Raw genomic sequence first — 18,456 nt, 5'->3', positions numbered from 1 at the left:
CAACAAGAAACTGCAATCCCTTAGATCCTTCAGGTGACTTGATGCCCTCTCAAGGGATAAGTCTGATGTGGTTCTCTTTGTCCCTAAGATTCTGACTTTCCTGTTATACCCCAAAACTGTCTCTTCTTGAGGCCACTTCCCAGTGCTTGTTGAATTGGCAGGACAAGCTACTCATATTAGAGTAACATACTAGAGTATTTTGGGTTCTCTGTGCTACATGGCTTATGTGGCCAGGACCTTGGTAAGATGATTACAGAAATTGGCGTCTGAGGAAGATATTGAGGCTTGTTCCTTCTGTCAAGTAGCCTTTTTTTTTTTTTTTAAACTTATTTGTGGTGTTATGCAAGCTTTTTCCACGGTATGGCCATATCTGTTACCACCTTCCAGGTGTTGTGGCTGTGAACTTGAGCTGATGATCTTGCATCTAAAACTGCCTTTGTCTGTCTGTCTTTTGAGGGAAAACTTTTTGAAAATGTCCTAACGCATATGAAATCTTCAAAGAAAAGCCTGACTTCATTAGTCGCATATCCAGATTTCAGGATCCTAAGCCCTACTGATCAAAGAGAAAATAGCCCTTTGTCTCCTTTCAGTACTCCTACTTCACTGAGTCTGATTATTTTAGGAACAAGAGAGGCCAACCCAACTCTAGTAAAATTTGGAGCTAGCCTGCATGTTTCTGCATTTTCTGGGTTCTGTGATGGTGTATTTGAACTCATTGCTGTCAGCATGTTTTCATACAATACATGATCTCCCCAGCATTAACTATTCAGCTGTCATTACCTCGGTCCAAGTTTTCTCTGTCCAGCCTATCCTTGCCTCTGGAGCTGAAGTCCTCTTTTGTTCTGGTAGTTAAAGAATGAGAATGTCCACCAAGGGTCACCCTGAGTTGCCTCAATTACACAGGGCACACATCTGTCTGGGTGGTTTGGCCCCTTTTGGCTGCAATATAGAGTGGGCCTTCTGGGTTCTGACAGAGTGGGCTATTCCAGTTAAACCCTTGTTTAGAATGCAGTTCACCTGGGACCTAAGACCTAGACATAACATATTCAAAGAGATGTTGCTTCATTTGCCTCTCCCAGCAGAATCGGGTGGGGAGGAAACCATCACCACAAGACTCCTGTCTGGTAGTAGGGACAACATGTGACCAGATTTTCAGCTCTGGCAGCTTGAGGACGGTGCTCTTGCTTGTGGCCCTATAAATTGGAAGGTCAATTCTGTCTGCTGGGAGAGTGAGGGAGGAGGGTAAGGCTCTTTACTGCAGTGATCCTTGTCTGGACAAAATAGTGATTAAAGCTGTTCCCCATTTCCTCCCCAAGGTGGTTTCCCCATTCCTCTGGAGTCAAGAAAATTTTCTCTTCTCATTGTGTCCAGCCCCACAAAAATCAGAAAGTTCATACATCTGATGTGAGAATGGTTTATATATCTATCTCAGAATAATTGTAGAGCTTAGAAAGTAAGTCACTAGCTGCCTTCAGAAAGCATATGCTCACTTTTTCCCTAACTACCCAGCTGCTCTCTCTTCTGGCATTGAACATTACTGTTGGCATTCCCACTAAGTGGGCTGGTATAGAGAGATATTGTAGAAAGAAATTATTCTTTCCTTTTTATTTTTTCCCTCCAAATTTCTATATTCCAACCCAGATACCTCACCATATTGCTGTGAATAACAGTTGAGAACTTGTCTGATTTTAAAATGTATTTCCTAAGCAATACAGATTCTCTGGCTGACCTTGCTCATTTAATCTAATTATAGGGAAATGATAGCATACGTTTTTCTTTTTTTCCTATCTTCATTTGCTGCTAGGAAAATCTGAATTTGTTATCTGCGCTGGTGTAAGGGACTTTGAGAAACTAAATTAACAGGTTAAAAAAAATCATCTTAGTCAGTCATCTGGTCTAATTTCTTTTGCCTATTATTTTCTGTAGGGGCTGCAATACTACTTCAGTAGTGGGTGTTAATAGATAGCTTACATTCATATTGTAAGGGCCTTTATTCCCCAAAAAGTTGCAAAAGCAAGGTAATATGTAACTGTGTACTTTGCGTTACCACTACAAAGCAGACACTTCTGAGATGTTTAACATAACATTACACAATGGTTTAGGACCAAAGTCTAAAAATATGCCCAGTTGAAACTTCAGTTATCAAATAGGTGGAATCCACTTTGTGTTTTCTAATAAAGACTGTGAAAGCTGAGAAGGAAACTATTTCAAGTTATTTGTAAGGAGGGAGTGTAATGCAATACAGAAAACAAATGACTGCTATTTTTAAATAGCATTATGGAGTTTAAGATCACGCCATGCTCTGTAGTGTTTTTTCATCCCATTTTGGGCTAGACAGGATTTTAGTTCACAAATTACATAACTGAAAATTTCATGAAATAGTTTTTCTCTGAAATCCCTAAATGAGCAACTTGTATTCCCAACAGGGCATGGGGCAGATGTGAAGTGTGTTGACTGGCATCCAACAAAGGGATTGGTTGTATCAGGAAGCAAAGACAGCCAACAGCCTATCAAGTTTTGGGATCCAAAAACTGGCCAGAGCCTTGCCACACTGTAAGTTATGACCTGAGGTTTTGCTCAGGTCAGAAGGGGCAAAACTGCTTGGACTCTTGATTATTTTATTCTGTTTTCAGTTGCCCCCCTCTAGGACCAGGTCTTTTCAACCATACGTAACAGTTGCAATAGGGGCAGGCCTTCTAGTCGGGTCAGGAAATCTAGAGGGTAGACATAATTTGATCTGAAGACCTTTTTTATCCCTTCCTTGTGTAAGTTGTCTTTCCACTTGTTCACAAGCCTCATGTCACCAGAGTTCTCCTGAGCTACTGTTGGTACCTAGTTAAACTTATGCCTAATTAAACCAGCAGAAGTTACTATCCTCGCAGGGCTGGCTCCAGGCACCAGCGCAGCAAGCAGGTGCTTGGGGCGGCCAACAGAAAGGGGCGGCACATACGGCTCTTTGGCGGCAATTCGGCGGCGGGTCCCTCAGTCCCTCTCGGAGGGATGGACCTGCCGCTGAAGAACGAAGTGGCGGCAGTAGAGCTGCTGCCGGGGGGCCGGCGGGCGGGGGTTTTTTTTTTTTTTTTCCCCCCTGCCGCTTGGGGCGGCAAAAACACTGGAGCCGGCCCTGTATCCTTGAGTAATGAGAAACATGTCTCTGTGTGTACCTCCAGGTCCTATACGTACAGGGATCAAAAGGCCAACCTTAAAACATAGACCCAGGCCCTCTGTATAGAAGCACATAGGTTATTCTATTGGGAATGTGTGACTTCTAGCCAGTTAGTCTTTTTCTACCTCTACTTCCAGACACGCTCATAAAAACACAGTGATGGAGGTAAAGTTGAACCTGAATGGGAATTGGCTGCTTACAGCATCTCGTGACCATCTCTGCAAGCTCTTTGACATCCGAAACCTGAAAGAAGAGCTCCAAGTCTTCAGGGGTCACAAGAAAGAGGCCACAGGTCAGAATGAACTCCATTTCATACTACCGTTGTTATGAGTGAATTGGGATTAAAGGCACACATTTTCAAGGCTTTGAGGTACAGTTTAACATTCACCAGAGATTCCTGATTATTAATTTTTGGATTTCAGCTGTGGCCTGGCACCCTGTTCATGAAGGGCTTTTTGCCAGTGGAGGTTCCGATGGCTCTTTGTTGTTCTGGCATGTTGGGTAAGTACCTTTTTCATCAACATGGAGAAATGTAGTTCACGCAGTGTTAGATATCATCATAGTAAACATAATTTATATTGTCACCACTTGAATCTTTATTGTTATCTGAGAGTCCCAGAACAGCAGATTTAAATGAGTGAAAAATAACTGAGGCCTGAAATGAGCAATGTATAGAAATCTATGAGCAACTGAGTAGCAAAATAAATGTATATTTTTTTTAAAATCCCTCATACTGGGTTCTTCTGTGTGATGTTTCAGGGTGGAGAAGGAGGTTGGCGGAATGGAAATGGCCCATGAGGGAATGATCTGGAGTCTGGCTTGGCATCCTCTTGGACACATTCTCTGCTCAGGCTCAAATGACCATACCAGGTATTTTCAAGTATTTAAACAAATATTTCAGGGGCACACACAGTTTAAAAACTGGGAAAAAGCCTGAGATGGCTGGTTCGATAGCAGGAACAACCCAAATCTAAGAAAGCAAAGATGCAGAGAGAGACTAAGGTGTTCTGTTTGGAAAAGCACTGACCCTTTTACAGCATAAGGTAGAATTAAAGTCTAGCCTCTCATTCCTCTTGGCGGAAACTTTAAAATGTGAGGGCCTACCAGACCTCCATGGTCACAAAAATATCATATGGAACTTTTGAGAGGTTTTTCTGTTGTCTTTGACAGAAAATATTTCTTCTCAACACCTGCCCCATCCACTAGTCTTGTGCTAATCAGATGTCACCCTCCATCCCACAGGGGTGCTCTAAGCATATATTTTGTGATGTGCTTTAAATCTTGTAGGATGGAAACACTATAAATGGTGCAACAGTTATATTTTATAAGCGGAGTGAATCTGCACAGAAGTGCATGTCACAAGAACGATAGCCCATCAGTACCTGCTAAGAATAGCAAGGGCTATTGAAGAGGACTGGGAGTATGGCAGTCTTGTGTCCAGTCTGTCAATACAGAGAGTTCTTCAGTTCTCACAGCGACTATCTGTTAAGTAAAAACAATGAGGAGTACTTATGGCACCTTAGAGACTAACAAATTTATTTGGGCATAAGCTTTTGTGGGCTAAAACCCACTTCATCAGATGCATGGAGTGGAAAATACAGTAGGAAGATATATATACACAGTACATGAAAAGATGGGAGTTGCCTTACTAAGTCAGGGGCCAGTTCTACCGAGACAATTCAATTAAAGTGGGCTATTATCAACAGGAGGAAAAATCACTTTTGTAGTGGTAATCAGGGTGGCCCATTTCAAACAGTTGACAAAAAGGTGTGAGTAACAGTAGGGAGAAATTAGCATGGGGAAATTAGTTTTTAGTTTTTGTAGTCTTTATTCAGGCCTAATTTGATGGTGTCCAGTTTGCAAATTAATTCCAGTTCTGCAGTTTCTCATTAGAACCTCCCCACCCTCCCCACTTGGTAAGGCACTCCCATCTTTTCATGTACTGTGTATATATAGCTCCCTACTGTATTTTCCACTCCATGCATCTGATGAAGTGGGTTTTAGCCCACAAAAGGTTATGCCCAAATAAATTTGTAAGTCTCTAAGGTGCCACAGGTACTGCTCATTGTTTTTGCTGGTACAGACTAACACGGCCACCACTCTGAAATCTAAGTGTTTTTAAACATATTGGAATGTGAGAGTTGAGTAACTTTTTAATCATACCTGATGTTTAGTCCAAATAGGAGCCTGATGAATAAGGCCTTGAAAATCTAAATAATCAAGATATTGTGATAAAATGCAAAAGTAGGAAGAGAGAATATGGCAACTAAAAATAATGAATCTCCCAACACTTTCCGCAAGTTCATATCACACTCTTATTTTATTTTGACAGCAAATTCTGGACTCGAAATCGGCCTGGAGATAAAATGAGAGATCGTTACAACCTGAACCTGCTGCCAGGAATGTCAGAGGATGGCGTGGAATATGGTAAGGCTATTGCCATGAATTCAGAAGAATGGAGGGTTGGTGTCAGGAGCAAGCCCAGAGCACTTAGCTACAGTTCTAATCCAGTTTCTGGGTAACATGATGAAATACAATAGCAGTGGTGACTGGGTAGATGAGGATTTTTTTTAGTGGGATAATCTCTCATTCTCCATTATATCTAGGTCCCCATTCCAACAATGAGTTTTCTTTTGTTCTGCAGCTCCAGGAGGTAGGACCAGCTCTGTCAATCACAGGAAGGAGGTTTGGCTCTCCCTCTGGGAAAATTCCCAGTTTGTTCTGCCTCCTGAAAACTTCAGCATGTGACTTCAAGATCTCCCACAATCCTGAGCTACAGAGCACAGGAAAACCTTTTAAATTATTGAACTGGACTCAAAATTCCTTTATCTTAAGTCTTTTTCCTCTTTTAAGGCTTTTTCTTGGCAATGTCAGGTCTTCCAGGGTTGCCCATCTCCCCTCCTGTCCCATGGGTTTGTCTTTTTCATTCAGATAATTGATTACATTGTGTCCCAGAATTTTTTTAGATCAAAATTTTCCATGAATTTTTCATTTTATCTATATTTATGAAAGTACAACAGGGAATTGTATTGGAAAGCATGTTTCTTTCCCCAGTCTCTTTCACAGAAGCAGCTTTGCTGAAAGGACATTTGTTGTAGTCTTATGCGTGGTTTTCCATCTCTGAATTTCTAGGTCTTATTTTAATATCTTGCAGTTCATGAGTGAGATAAAGTGTGCCCCAGCATCTGTGAAATATGTAGGGAATCTAACTGTATGCAAAAATTGTATCAAATAATAAGACAACTTCCAGGAAAGACATTACTGATCTAAAATCCTTGCTGAAATCAGTCTATTTGTTTTCCACCTCTAGATGACCTTGAACCCAACAGCCTTGCAGTGATTCCTGGGATGGGAATACCTGAGCAACTGAAACTAGCCATGGAACAAGAGCAGATGGGTAAGAGGGAGAAATGATGCATGCAGGCTCATTTTCATAAGCTATTCAGCTACTGGTTGGCTCTTTCTCATACTTCTCATCTGTCGTGGGGGCCTGAGGAGAAAGAAAGTGATGTATTTCTTTCACATTGAACTTCTCTGACATTCTGTGTAGTACATGTTTTCAATGTTAAGATGGAAATGAACAGGGTTTCCTGGTCCCCTTGTTTAAGTAGAGACTCAAAAAATTAACAAGATTTCTTCATCCTCCTTTGTATGCTGACTGTGCTGTTCCTCCTCACGTTCAAGGGAAAGATGAGTCAAATGAAATTGAGATGACAATCCCAGGGCTGGACTGGGGAATGGAGGAGGTGATGCAAAAGGACCAAAAGAAAGTGCCACAGAAAAAAGTGCCCTATGCAAAACCAATCCCAGCACAGTTTCAACAGGTAAGTACATGATATACAATGATACATCAGACTAAACTGATTTTAGCCCAACTATCAATAGCCTGTACCTGATACAACACTCCAAATTCTAGCTTCTATAGATCAATATCCAGTGCAGAATAATACACCAGACCAGTTCCAGTTCATGAACACTTGAGAATAAAATATTTGGTTAAATCCCTCAAATCCAAGGTTACTACCTAAAATAGTAAGTATTTTGATTTTATATCTTCACTTCCCTTATAGGCTTGGATGCAGAATAAGGTCCCTATCCCTGCTCCACCTGAGCTGATGAATGACAGAAAGGAGGATATTAAACTGGAGGAGAAAAAGAAAACACAGGCAGAGATCGAGCAGGAAATGGCAGCACTTCAGTACACCAACCCACAGCTCTTGGAGGTATGTAAGGAAAGTTAAACTATAGCAAATACCAACCGAGTGAGTGTGCTTGGATAAAAGACAAAAAGAGGAAGTGGTGGAAAGCAGAGTTAATCACTGTAGAGAAGAAAGGAGAAGTTAGGTGAAATATATGGTGTACTTCATTAAAAATTATTAAAATAGAACTTCTTAGTGGTGAGTATAATTAAAAGCATTGCTGGAATAAATTGAAAATTAAATAAGGGCAAGTAAATACTGAACCTGACCACCAAACTATGAGGTTGTCTTATTGTGACACTGATAATGAGTTGGCAGCATTTCAGTTAACTTTATCCTGTTGAGTTCTTATTCTTTTTAATGGTATCTCTATTTATCAGTCAGGTTAAAAGTGTTTAAAGCTTTGTTCAGAGTTCCCTTGTTCCCAAAAGTGAAATGATTATGTCTGCTTTCCAGTAATTCTACATACATGTATGTGCAGCCTGTTTAAACGTGTATTTGTTTTCTGACAGCAACTGAAGATTGAGAGACTTGCACAAAAGCAAGCTGAGCAAGTCCAGCAGCAGGCACCACCTCCAGGAGGCCCTCTGCATGGACCCCAGCCTTTCCCAGGACAAGGCCCAATGTCGCAGATGCCTCAAGGATTTCAGCAGCCCATTCCACCTCAGCAGATGCCAATGAATATGCCTCAAATGGGACCCCCTGGTCCACAGGGACAGTTCAGACCTGGAGGACCCCAGGGACAAATGGGACCCCAAGGTCCTCCATTACATCAAGGATCTGGAGGTCCACAAGGCTTCATGGGACCACAAGGACCTGCAGGTCCCCAGGGACCTCCGCAAGGACTGCCAAGGCCTCAGGATCTACATGGGCATCAAGGAATGCAGAGACATCCTGGACCTCATGGGCCCATGGGGCCTCAAGGGCCACCGGGTCCACAGGGTAATTCTGGCCCCCAAGGTCACTTAGGACCACAAGGTCCACCTGGGTCTCAGACTCATTTAGGGCCGCAAGGTCACTTAGGTCCTCAAGGTCCCCCTGGTGGTCAAGGAATGCAGGGGCCACCTGGTCCAAGAGGAATGCAAGGGCCTCCTCTTCCTCATGGAATGCAAGGAGGTCCAGGATCTCAAGGGATGCAGGGCCCTATATCTCAAGGGCCTTTGATGGGACTTAATCCAAGAGGGATGCAGGGTCCACCAGGGCCCCGTGATAATCAGGGACCTGCTCCACAAGGGATGATGATGGGTCATCCGCAAGAAATGAGAGGACCTCACATGCAGGGTGGTTTACTCGGACATGGTCCCCAGGAGATGAGGGGCCTACAGGGACCCCCACCTCAAGGTTCAATGTTAGGACCTCCACAGGAGTTACGTGGGCCACCAGGTGCACAAGGCCAGCAGGGGCCTCCAAAGAACTCTTTAGTTGGGCCTCAAGGAAGTATGCAAGGACCATCGGGACCTCCGGGACAGCAGAATCCTTCAAGGGGGTCACATCCTCCCCAGGGTCCACTACCTTTCCAGCAGCAGAAAACCCCTCTGCTTGGTGATGGGCCTCGTGTCCCATTCAGTCAGGTACGTCTGAGTCAGCATAATGCTGAAAGTGTTGGGAATGTAGGAAGGATATGCTGAGTATTCTAGTTACACAGTATGAACCCTCAATAGCAAGAGGTGGGGTTCCGAAGGGTAAGTGCAGTTGGAAAATAATGAAGCACCATTACCTGTGAGTTAATGAAAACAGTTATATAGCTTGAAACAGCAATAATAAAGATAGAGAAGGAAGGATTACTAATACTGATGTAGAATTAATGTCTGGCAAGAAAATATTTAACCTCAAAATAAATCCGTTATCTAATTAAGACAGAGGAGTCCCCACACTGAACTCTTGAAAACAGGGAGCCTCCGAGAAAAAATTCAGAAAAGTTGAATTAAGCAAATTTCTCATACTTATTCTCAGCTGTTCAGGTGACTTTTTTTGAGGAAAATTTTTGTAAACTTCCATCTAGCCATTTCTGAGAAATGAGTGTGGTGCTTTTCACAAGCCGTTTTTGTAGATTTTTACTTGTCGTCATATGACTAAACAGCTTCTTTTTAAACGTTAAACTGGCATGGATTTACTGCTCAGTTTAAAAAAAGTTAAGAGTCATCTGAAATACTGTGCCTGTTCCTGAATCCCCATATGGAATTATTGTTAGGGGGGTCTACTTAAATTGCAGAGAAATCACACATTTTTCACGAGTTGATCATAATTAGCAAATTTTGCAGATATGTTACACATCTGTGAAATTTGCTATTTATGCTGTGACCAACCCATGAAAAATGTGTGATTTCTCCACAGTGTTTTTCAAACTGCGGGCCCTGACCCAAAAGGGGGTCACAGGCCTATTAGGGGTTGCGTTATTGCCACCCTTACTTCTCCTCTGCTGCTGGCGGCAGCGCTGTCCGAAGCTGGGGAATGGGAGAGGAGTGGCTGCATGGTATTGCCACCCTTACTTCTGTGCTGCTGCTGGCGGCGGTGCTGCTTTCAGAGCTGGGCACCTGGCCAGCAGCCGCTGCTCTCCACTCTGCCTTCAGAGCTGGGCGGCCGGAGACCAGATTTCACAAATCTGTGATGTGATTTTTTTATGATCACGAATTTATGGCCACAGACAGATCACGTGTACTTCTTTATGTATATGTGGGAGTGGAGGTAAAACCAATAAAGGAGCCACAGTCTCCAGGGCTTTGAAGCTTTGCTGGTTTGCAGAAAAAAAAAAATGCAAATAGAGGGCCTGATCCAATATCCATTGAAATTAATGGAAGTTTTTCCACTAACTTCAGTGGGTGCTGGATCAAACTGAGTGTGTGTAAATATATTTGTGTTAATAATAATAATAATAAAAAAAAAGAAGAATGTGTGTATGTACGTATGTGTGTAGGTACATATGTGTCTATATATATTTAGGGGGGGAGGAAGGGGGATGCAGGCTGTAGCTGTGTCCCAGCTTCCCTAGCTGGCAGCCCTGCAAAGCTGCCTGCTTTCCATATGGAGCAGGGGCGCTGGGACAAGTCAAGCCCGTGCCCCAGATGCCAGACCAGGACGCAGCCTGGAGAGCATAGGAAGAGGTACTATACAGCCCCATGGACCCCCAGCATCCCCACTCTCCATAGAAAGCTCCAGTATCTGGGCAGCAGCACCCCTCCCCACTGCGGCCCTGCCCGCAGAATATCCTGGGGCCCAGTATCAGCATATCCCAGCACTTCCATCTCTGGATGCAACCCTGCAAACCTGACTTTCGCTTATTAGCAACTGTCGAATAATGGCAATCTTTGCTGTCCTCCGAAGGGTTGCTAATAAGCAGAGTCATGTGTGTTTGTGTATGAATAAATACCAAAAACTGTTCTCAGTACTTAACTATGCAATGTTAAGTTCAGAAATGTTAATGTTATACATTGCTTGCGGTGTTGATGTAGCCATGTTGGTCCCAGGATATGAGAGAGACAGAGTGGGTGAGGTAGTAGCTTTTATTAAACCAACTTCTGTGAGTGGAAGAGAAGCTTTCAAGCTTCCCAGAACTCTTTTTCAGGTCTGGAAAAGATGACCAGAGTATTACAGCTCAATATGAGGTGGGGTAAATTAAGCATAACACATTTCAGGAGACCAGTTAACATGAAGTGGGCAATTAACACCTCTGCAGTTATAGGACATAGGAGGGTTAGTTAGTTACAGATTGTTTTAATGAGCCATAAAACCTGTGTGTAGTGTGACCAGAAAGCAAGTGTGAAAAATTGGGACCGGGGGGGGGGGTAATAGACACCTATATAAGAGAGAGCCCCAAATATCGGGACTGTTCCTATAAAAGCTGGTCACGCTACCTGTGTGTCTGTTGAGTGCATGATTTTCAGTGTCTAGCAGAGTTATGAATTTAAGTTCCTAGGCTCGTCTTTTGAAGGTATTGTGTGGGTTTTCTTTGATGATGAGGACTGAGGCGTCAGTTGTGAGGTGATCACTTTGTGAAAAGTGTTCACCCTCGGGTAGTAAAGTGCTTTTGTCTGTTCTCATTTTTCTGTGTAAATTTATTCGAGAGCATAGTGATTGTCTGGTTTCACCCACATAATTGTTAGGCATTTGATGTACTAGATGAGGTACACCATATGTTGTGATAAGCATGTGTAGGACTCATGGATCTTGAACGGTGTGTTGTGGAGGGTATTGATCATCGTAGCAGCAGAAATATATCTGTAGGTTTTGCATCTGTTCTGGCAGGGTCTGGTGCCTCTTTGAGTTGGTTTGTCCTGGTCTCTGTTACACATTAAACTATTATGCGTTAATAACAGTGATGACACTTTCAATTATTACAACACTGTCAGTGATGTTTTCTTAATACATTTTAATGTAAATACACTGTTACTGCTTAAAATGGTTGAATACTTTGAACCTGGAACATGTTTTTATGTCAGCTTGAAAATTTCAGTTTTAAATTTCCTTTCAAACCAATAGAAGGTATTACATTCTCACTCATTATTCCCCCACACACACACTGTTATTCACATTGAGTAGCACACTTTACTTCACAAGTAGCCCCATTTGATTACTTGAAGATATTAGAATCAAATGGTTACAAGATCCATGAATGTTTCTGTATTTAGCATTTGGAGATCTATGAAGATGTCCACTGTATGTAACATTTATCAAATTTGTTACTGCCCTCTTGCTGTAATTTTGAGAGTTAATATTGTGTATAATACATGGAAACCTCATGGCCTCTTGGGTTTTGCAGGAAGGACAGAACCCAGGTCCCCCACCATTGATACCAGGACTGGGGCAGCAGGGAGGACAAGGCCGTCTTGCCCCTCACAACCAAGGACCTGGCCCTAATAAAGGTAACTAAACATCTTAAGTAACCTTCCAAAGAGAGTCACATCCCGTGAGGTGCCTCTAAATGTATGAGGCCCTAACACAGCATGTGGGGTAGGTGCACCTGGGGGGTATGCTCAGGACTCTGGTAAGAATATGGTGGAAAACCTTACAACAAATGGCTGACAGTGTTTTAATGTGTGTTTTCATAGAATTATAAAAGCTAGAAATTCCCTGGAATGTTTTTAGAAAACATCACAGAAATCTGCTGTGTCTTTCACTTCAGGTGACAACCGTGGCCCACCAAACCATCACATGGGCCCTCTCTCAGAAAGAAGGCATGACCAAAACAGTGGTGGTCCAGATCATGGTCCTGAGAGAGGGCCGTTCCGAGGTGGCCAGGAGTGGGGTGATGGTAGGGACAACAGGGGCCTGCCTGATAGACGAGGACCTCACCCAGATTTTCATGATGACTTTGATCGACCAGATGATTTTCATCCAGATAAGCGATTTGGCCACCGCTTGCGTGAATTTGAGGGGCGAGGCGGCCCACTGCTACAAGATGAGAAATGGAGACGAGGTGGCCCAGGGCCTCCCTTTCCCCCTGATCACAGGGACTTTGAAGGAGGGGGCCCAAATCGTGGCCCTCCTGGGCCTTGGGAAGGACGGAGACCCTCTGATGAGAGATATCCGCGAGAACCTGAGGATGCAAGATTCCGGGGAAGACGGGATGAAAGGTAAGAACAAGTTCATTTGGTGCTGTTGGGTAAAGGTAACTGGAGGGGATCTTCCTCCCTGGTTTCCTTTTCATAAGGAGTCTATCTATTTCAGATTTATAAACTGGAAACCAATAAGGAAATGAAAACTCTAATGTACCCGAGTATAGAGTCCATAAAATCATTCAGTAATAGAAGAGAACTTGAAAAAGGTCATTGCACACAACAGCTTCAGTGCCTGTATACAGTAAGTAAAGAGAAGGGAGGAAATCTGTAGAGAAGATCGGGTGATGCAGGCCGAAGATTTGAGATCATATTGACAAGAGTGAACAGGAAACTGGAAAGTCAGAGATTTCCACACTGAAGCGACAAACTTTTGAACACTAGATATGGAAATTGATACTTTGCCTCCAATCACAAACTACAGCATGAGTATAGAGTGTATCTGAGTGAGATGTAATATACAGTTAGGGAGCAGGAACAGTGAACCTACTATCAAGTACAAGGGGCATGGATACGCCCTCTTTTGAACTGTCAAGACTATTTTCTCATGTTTTTGCTCTTAGGAGTCTTATTTCGCTTTCTGACATATTTCTTTCTCACTACCAGGTGAAAAACACAAACAGAAATAATCTAGTTTCCTAGCAATAGTCATCTCATCACTCACCAAGTTGCCCTGAGTAAACCTCAAAGGAAAAAGTTTTGCTTCTAGTTAATCACTAAATATGGAATAACTCCTTAAAAGTCTGTGAAGTTCACTGACATTGAAGTTACTCCACATTTACACTAGTATAATTGAGAGCAGAATTTGGCTTCTCAGGGTTTAAACCTCTCATTAACCTACTGCATATGTATATATACACATATATATATTTGTAAAAACTTATTGTTGTCTTCACATAATGTACAATCCTCTCTTTTAGTTGGCTTTTTAAATAATTTTCTTAGATTCCTTTTACTTTACACCTATACAGCTCTCCTTTTAGCTACTTGCTACCTAACTTGTAAGATGTACCTTCCTATTGTGTGAGGAGTATGAAAAGAAATGAACAATAACTAAACAAAGGTAACCTCTGAACACCTTTAAAAATAAATTAGAGTAACTAAAAACAGAGAACTCCAGAGCTGAATGGTCTGAATCACAGAATTCTGAAAGAGATGGCAAACTAAATTAAACTATAGTTGTAGCTGGGGGGTTTTAACCCTTTGTTGGAAGTAAGGGTCGGGGACTGAGAACAAGCTAATGTGTCATTCTGATTTTAAAAAGGCCTCAAGAGAAGAGTCCAGGAAACTGCAGACCTGTAAGTTTGACCTTTGAAGTGGGAAAGATTCTATTGTCACAGTACCAGGGATCAAAATAAGAGAACATTTTTACAGTTGGTTAGAGGCAATCATCATAGAACTGTAAGAAGTATTATGATTAGCAAACTTAAATTATTTGAGCAAGTGAAGAGGTGAAATAGACATTAAATACTGGAGATTTTATGGGGTGATCCCAAGAATTCCAAACCACTCATTCCATTTAGTTTTGAGTTTAAACACCATAACTGGTTTGATTATGCATGAGTGGTATGTATGTGTTTATCTCTCTCTCTGGTTTCCTGTCCTTTCATCCCTGTCCTGTTTCTACTCCACTTGTGCACATCAACATGATGCTTCTGCTGCAGAGACCTGCCTATTTTTTTCCTGTTATTCTGCACAGTGTGTAGTTCTGTAAATTAAGTTCCTATGTCTCATGAAAGAGGATTTGAGACTTGTCAAACAGAAACTGAGCACTACACCAGTCAGAGTTTCATATGTGACTGTGATTTGAAAAAGGGTATTTATGAGCCCAAATTAGGGGCTATGACTGTGTCCAGCATAGTGGTGATAGAACTCCAAACTGAATTCTTTGGCCATTAAATTGCTTGAAAAACAGGAAGTAAGGCATTGATCCTGGCTGTCATAGGACCTTGTCTTGTGATCATAAGATCTCACAAGCTAAACAGCTTCAGACAACCTAGTCAGTATTTAAATGGGAGACCCTCTAAAGAACACGTAGGATTGGTCTACATTAGAGAACTGTGCTGTTCCAAGGTTAAATAGTATTGCTAAGTGTTATGGAACCATTTGTTCCTGAAACTGTTCAGTTTGTCTGCCCTAATAATCTAAATTACTGTAAAATGGTTCATTGTCCATGCACAGCACTCCCTTCAACCACTGCTGTACCACTCCAGGCACAGCTTCCTCATCTCTGTATTGTGTTTGTCTTTTCCAGGAGGTGGAGATCTATTGTGTTAATTTAAAAAAAATGTATCACCAAGTTTAAAAATATTGTATTGTGTTATGACTACTGTTACAAATATTTAAATTTGTAATTATAAGGTTACTGTTGTTAAAATCCTAAATAAAAGTATTTAAAGCTTTGCTTGTAATAGGATGCACTGTGTCTTTAATGAGATGGGGGAAGGGGATGTTGCACAAAGCCAAGACAGTCTGAGTACCACCTCTGCTGCAGTTTGGCTGGTATGGAATTGGGATGGGCTGGAAGCGTGTTAACAAGTGGGCAGAGACAATGCTCTGAGTTGTCAGAGCCATCACAGCAGGGTGGCCAGGAGTATTGTGGAACTGCATTGTGAGCACTAATTGAACCTAGAATAGCTGCACCACCTAAACTTTTCATTTATGCTGGTACAGAAGCTATTCTGAGCTGGTGTGCACTGAAACAGTTACAACAAACTGAGCTGGTGCACTCTGTTGGAATTGTACTTAGAACGTGCGAAACATTACAAACACCTTTGTGCAAGGACACAGTGTTTTACATACATTCCAGGTGCTGTAAATACCAAAATGTTCACTCCATGCATCTGATGAAGTGGATTATAGCCCACGAAAGCTTATGCCCAAATAAATGTTAGTCTCTAAGGTGCCACAAGGACTCCTCGTTGTTTTTGCAAAATTATCTAGTGTCTAGACAAGATTCTAGATGCTACAAGAAGTGGTGCAGTAGGAGACACTCTTCTCTCTGAAGAAATTCTGAATTAATATCTCAGCATGGTGACTGTGCTTCTTTAAGATAAGATGTAAATCAAGGTCCTGATCACATCAAATCAGTAAAGATCCCCTGGTACGTCTTACAAGGAAGTGTTACTTCACTGCCCCGACCAAAATGATTTTGGATAACTATATTCTGCCAGACTAAATTCCCCCAGTATTTCAACTGAATAAACTGTTCTTCATGTTGCAGTATATTGCTATGCACTGTTAAACAGTTGCCATCACCACAGAGGTGGCTGCACTCCAGAATCAGTTGCTAAATTTGTAAATCTTACAGAGACCCTTCGGGATAAAAGGTGCTGTATAAATTTTAGATAATTTTATGCCAGCAAAAAGAAACCAAATTGAGTAAGATTCAGGAATTAAAATTCTTCTATCTAGCCATGGAATGAGACTCTCTTGTTACTTGTATTTTTACTTTTGGTTTCATTACTAAGGAAATGGCTTTTTAAAAAAATACAGGTGCTAGCACATCACATTTTAAGGAATTTCACTCATCCCACTTTGAAAAAAAAAAAAATTGGCCCTGAACTTGAACCTCTCTTTACTCACACCCACCATCACTCCCTAACCTTTCACTTTTCATTAAATGGACACTGTCTACCTGTCTAGTCAGTCTTTTTCTCTTCCTTGTTCCTATGTGAAAGACTGAACAAACAACAGGAGGAAATTGAAGAGGGGAAACAATGAAAATGAATAAGCACAGAGTAAATGAGAAGTTTTTTTCCCCACTAATCTCTTCCAGTGCTAATAATTGTAGATGTTGTAACAATAGTAGGTAAACATTTCAGACACAAGTTTAATTATTAAATTGAAAATGACCCTTTAGTTCATTAGTGATTAAATTCTGCATAAAAACCGTGTTTGTACCATGTTCTTTTTTGCAGTTTCAGAAGAGGAGCACCCTCAAGACATGAGGGGCGGGGACCCAGGGGAAGGGATAGTTTTCCTGGGCCAGAAGACTTTGGGCCGGAAGACAATTTTAACTCATCAGATGAGAACTCAAGAGGACGAGATCATGGTGGTCGGGGGCGAGGTCGAGGTACTCCGAGAGGTAAGTGAACATTCTTCCAAACTGAAACCCATGTGAAAGTCAGTGACAATAGCGCTGAAGTTGTTAATATAGTTAATGAGTACAGTGTCTCATGTCCTATGTTTCTTACTTCGCAGGAGGCCGAAAGGGTCTACTTCCCACTCCAGATGAGTTTCCCCGCTTTGAAGGAGGGCGGAAACCAGAATCCTGGGATGGAAACAGAGAACCAGGTAAAAACTGGGGTATTACCATTGTGATTGTCTAGTCTGACCTCCTGTATAACACAGGCTGTAGAACTATCTTTAATTAATTTCTTTGAACTGGAAAAACATCCAATCGTCATTTCCAGTGATGGAAATCTTTAGACACTATCTTTAGAAAATGGCTGGTAACTACTTTATGTAGCTGTTACTTAAACTAGGAATTTACAGAACAGTTCTATCATCTCTCATTCTGCAGCTCTGCTGATCATTCTCCTTCTGTCCTTCCCCATTAGCAACATGATGCTACTTTTTCTGTGTTCCTAAGTTATTCAACATGTAATGGACTCTATATGCAGCTGTCCCATCAAAGACTGAACTTGGCCTCCCTCTGTCACTTGAGTTTTGATTTTAGTTTGAAATACAATAGAGCCTGTCACAATCATCCTTTTAGACCTCATTCCATTATAGCAGAGGTGGGCAAACTATGGCCTGCAGGCCACATCCGGCCTGCGGGGTCGTCCTGCCCGGCCCCTGGGCTCCCAGCTGGCCCCGGCCCCTCCTCTGCTGTCCCTCCTTCCCCACAGCCTCAGCTCACCGTGCCGGCGGCGTGGCTGGCTCCGGCTGGGCGGCGCGGCTTAGGGGCAGATTTAACAGTGAACACAGGGTGCCCTGGCATGGGGCCCCCCAACAACAGGGGGCCCCAGGGCCGGGCACTCGGGCAGCTCAGCACCGGCACACCCTCCACGGGGGGGGAAGGGCTGCGCTGCAGGGGCAGGAGAGTAGGCAGGCTGTGTGGGTGGCAGGAACGCAGGGAACGCGGCCAGAGGACTCAGGAGGAGCACCGGGCAGCTGCGCAGCAGGCCAGAGAGAAGCGGCGCTTTGAAGGGGAAACCGCGGCTTCTCTCCAGCTGCGCAGCTGCTCCTGCTCCTATTGAGTCCTCCACCCATGTTCGCAGGACCACATTCCAAAAGGGGCTGTGGGAGGTGGATAGGGGTTGGGGTTCCAGGGGGGCGGTTAGGGCAGGGGGTCCTGGGAGGGGGCGGTCAGGGGACAGGGAGCGGGGGGAGTTGGATAGGGGGTGGGGTCCCGGGAGGCGGTCAGGGGACGAGATCCCGGGAGGGGGTGGTCAGGGGATGAGAAGCGGAGGGCGGTTGGAGGGGGGTGGGAGTCCCGGGGGGCCTGTCAGGGGGCGGGGTATGGATGGGGGCAGGGCCATCAGGGGACAGGTATTGGAGGGATTGGACAGGGACGGTTAGGGGCGGGGATCCC

The 18,456-nt window shown here is 43.1% G+C and overlaps 1 protein-coding gene across 2 annotated transcripts in view; it reads left to right on the top strand.

Annotated features, from left to right (window-relative positions):
- WDR33 (WD repeat domain 33) overlaps window positions 1-18,456 on the top strand; it is a 97,419-nt gene that overhangs the window by 75,289 nt on the left and 3,674 nt on the right. The window contains exons 8-20 of one of the 2 annotated variants that reach the window (XM_024216846.3): window positions 2,427-2,553; window positions 3,304-3,458; window positions 3,589-3,667; window positions 3,926-4,036; window positions 5,499-5,593; window positions 6,477-6,563; window positions 6,851-6,990; window positions 7,237-7,389; window positions 7,878-8,936; window positions 12,122-12,224; window positions 12,485-12,935; window positions 16,838-17,004; window positions 17,121-17,213. In XM_024216846.3, coding sequence (XP_024072614.1) covers window positions 2,427-2,553; window positions 3,304-3,458; window positions 3,589-3,667; window positions 3,926-4,036; window positions 5,499-5,593; window positions 6,477-6,563; window positions 6,851-6,990; window positions 7,237-7,389; window positions 7,878-8,936; window positions 12,122-12,224; window positions 12,485-12,935; window positions 16,838-17,004; window positions 17,121-17,213 — 2,820 coding nt within the window. Of the gene's footprint in view, window positions 1-2,426; window positions 2,554-3,303; window positions 3,459-3,588; window positions 3,668-3,925; window positions 4,037-5,498; window positions 5,594-6,476; window positions 6,564-6,850; window positions 6,991-7,236; window positions 7,390-7,877; window positions 8,937-12,121; window positions 12,225-12,484; window positions 12,936-13,029; window positions 15,323-16,837; window positions 17,005-17,120; window positions 17,214-18,456 lie in introns of those variants that run through there. The other variant, XM_024216847.3, reaches the window with a different exon arrangement.

Source organism: Terrapene carolina, unplaced genomic scaffold (assembly GCF_002925995.2).
Source record: "Terrapene carolina triunguis isolate 2854851 unplaced genomic scaffold, T_m_triunguis-2.0 Scaffold88, whole genome shotgun sequence".
NCBI classification, from domain to species: domain Eukaryota; kingdom Metazoa; phylum Chordata; order Testudines; family Emydidae; genus Terrapene; species Terrapene triunguis.
This window is presented reverse-complemented; position numbering and strand designations above follow the sequence as displayed.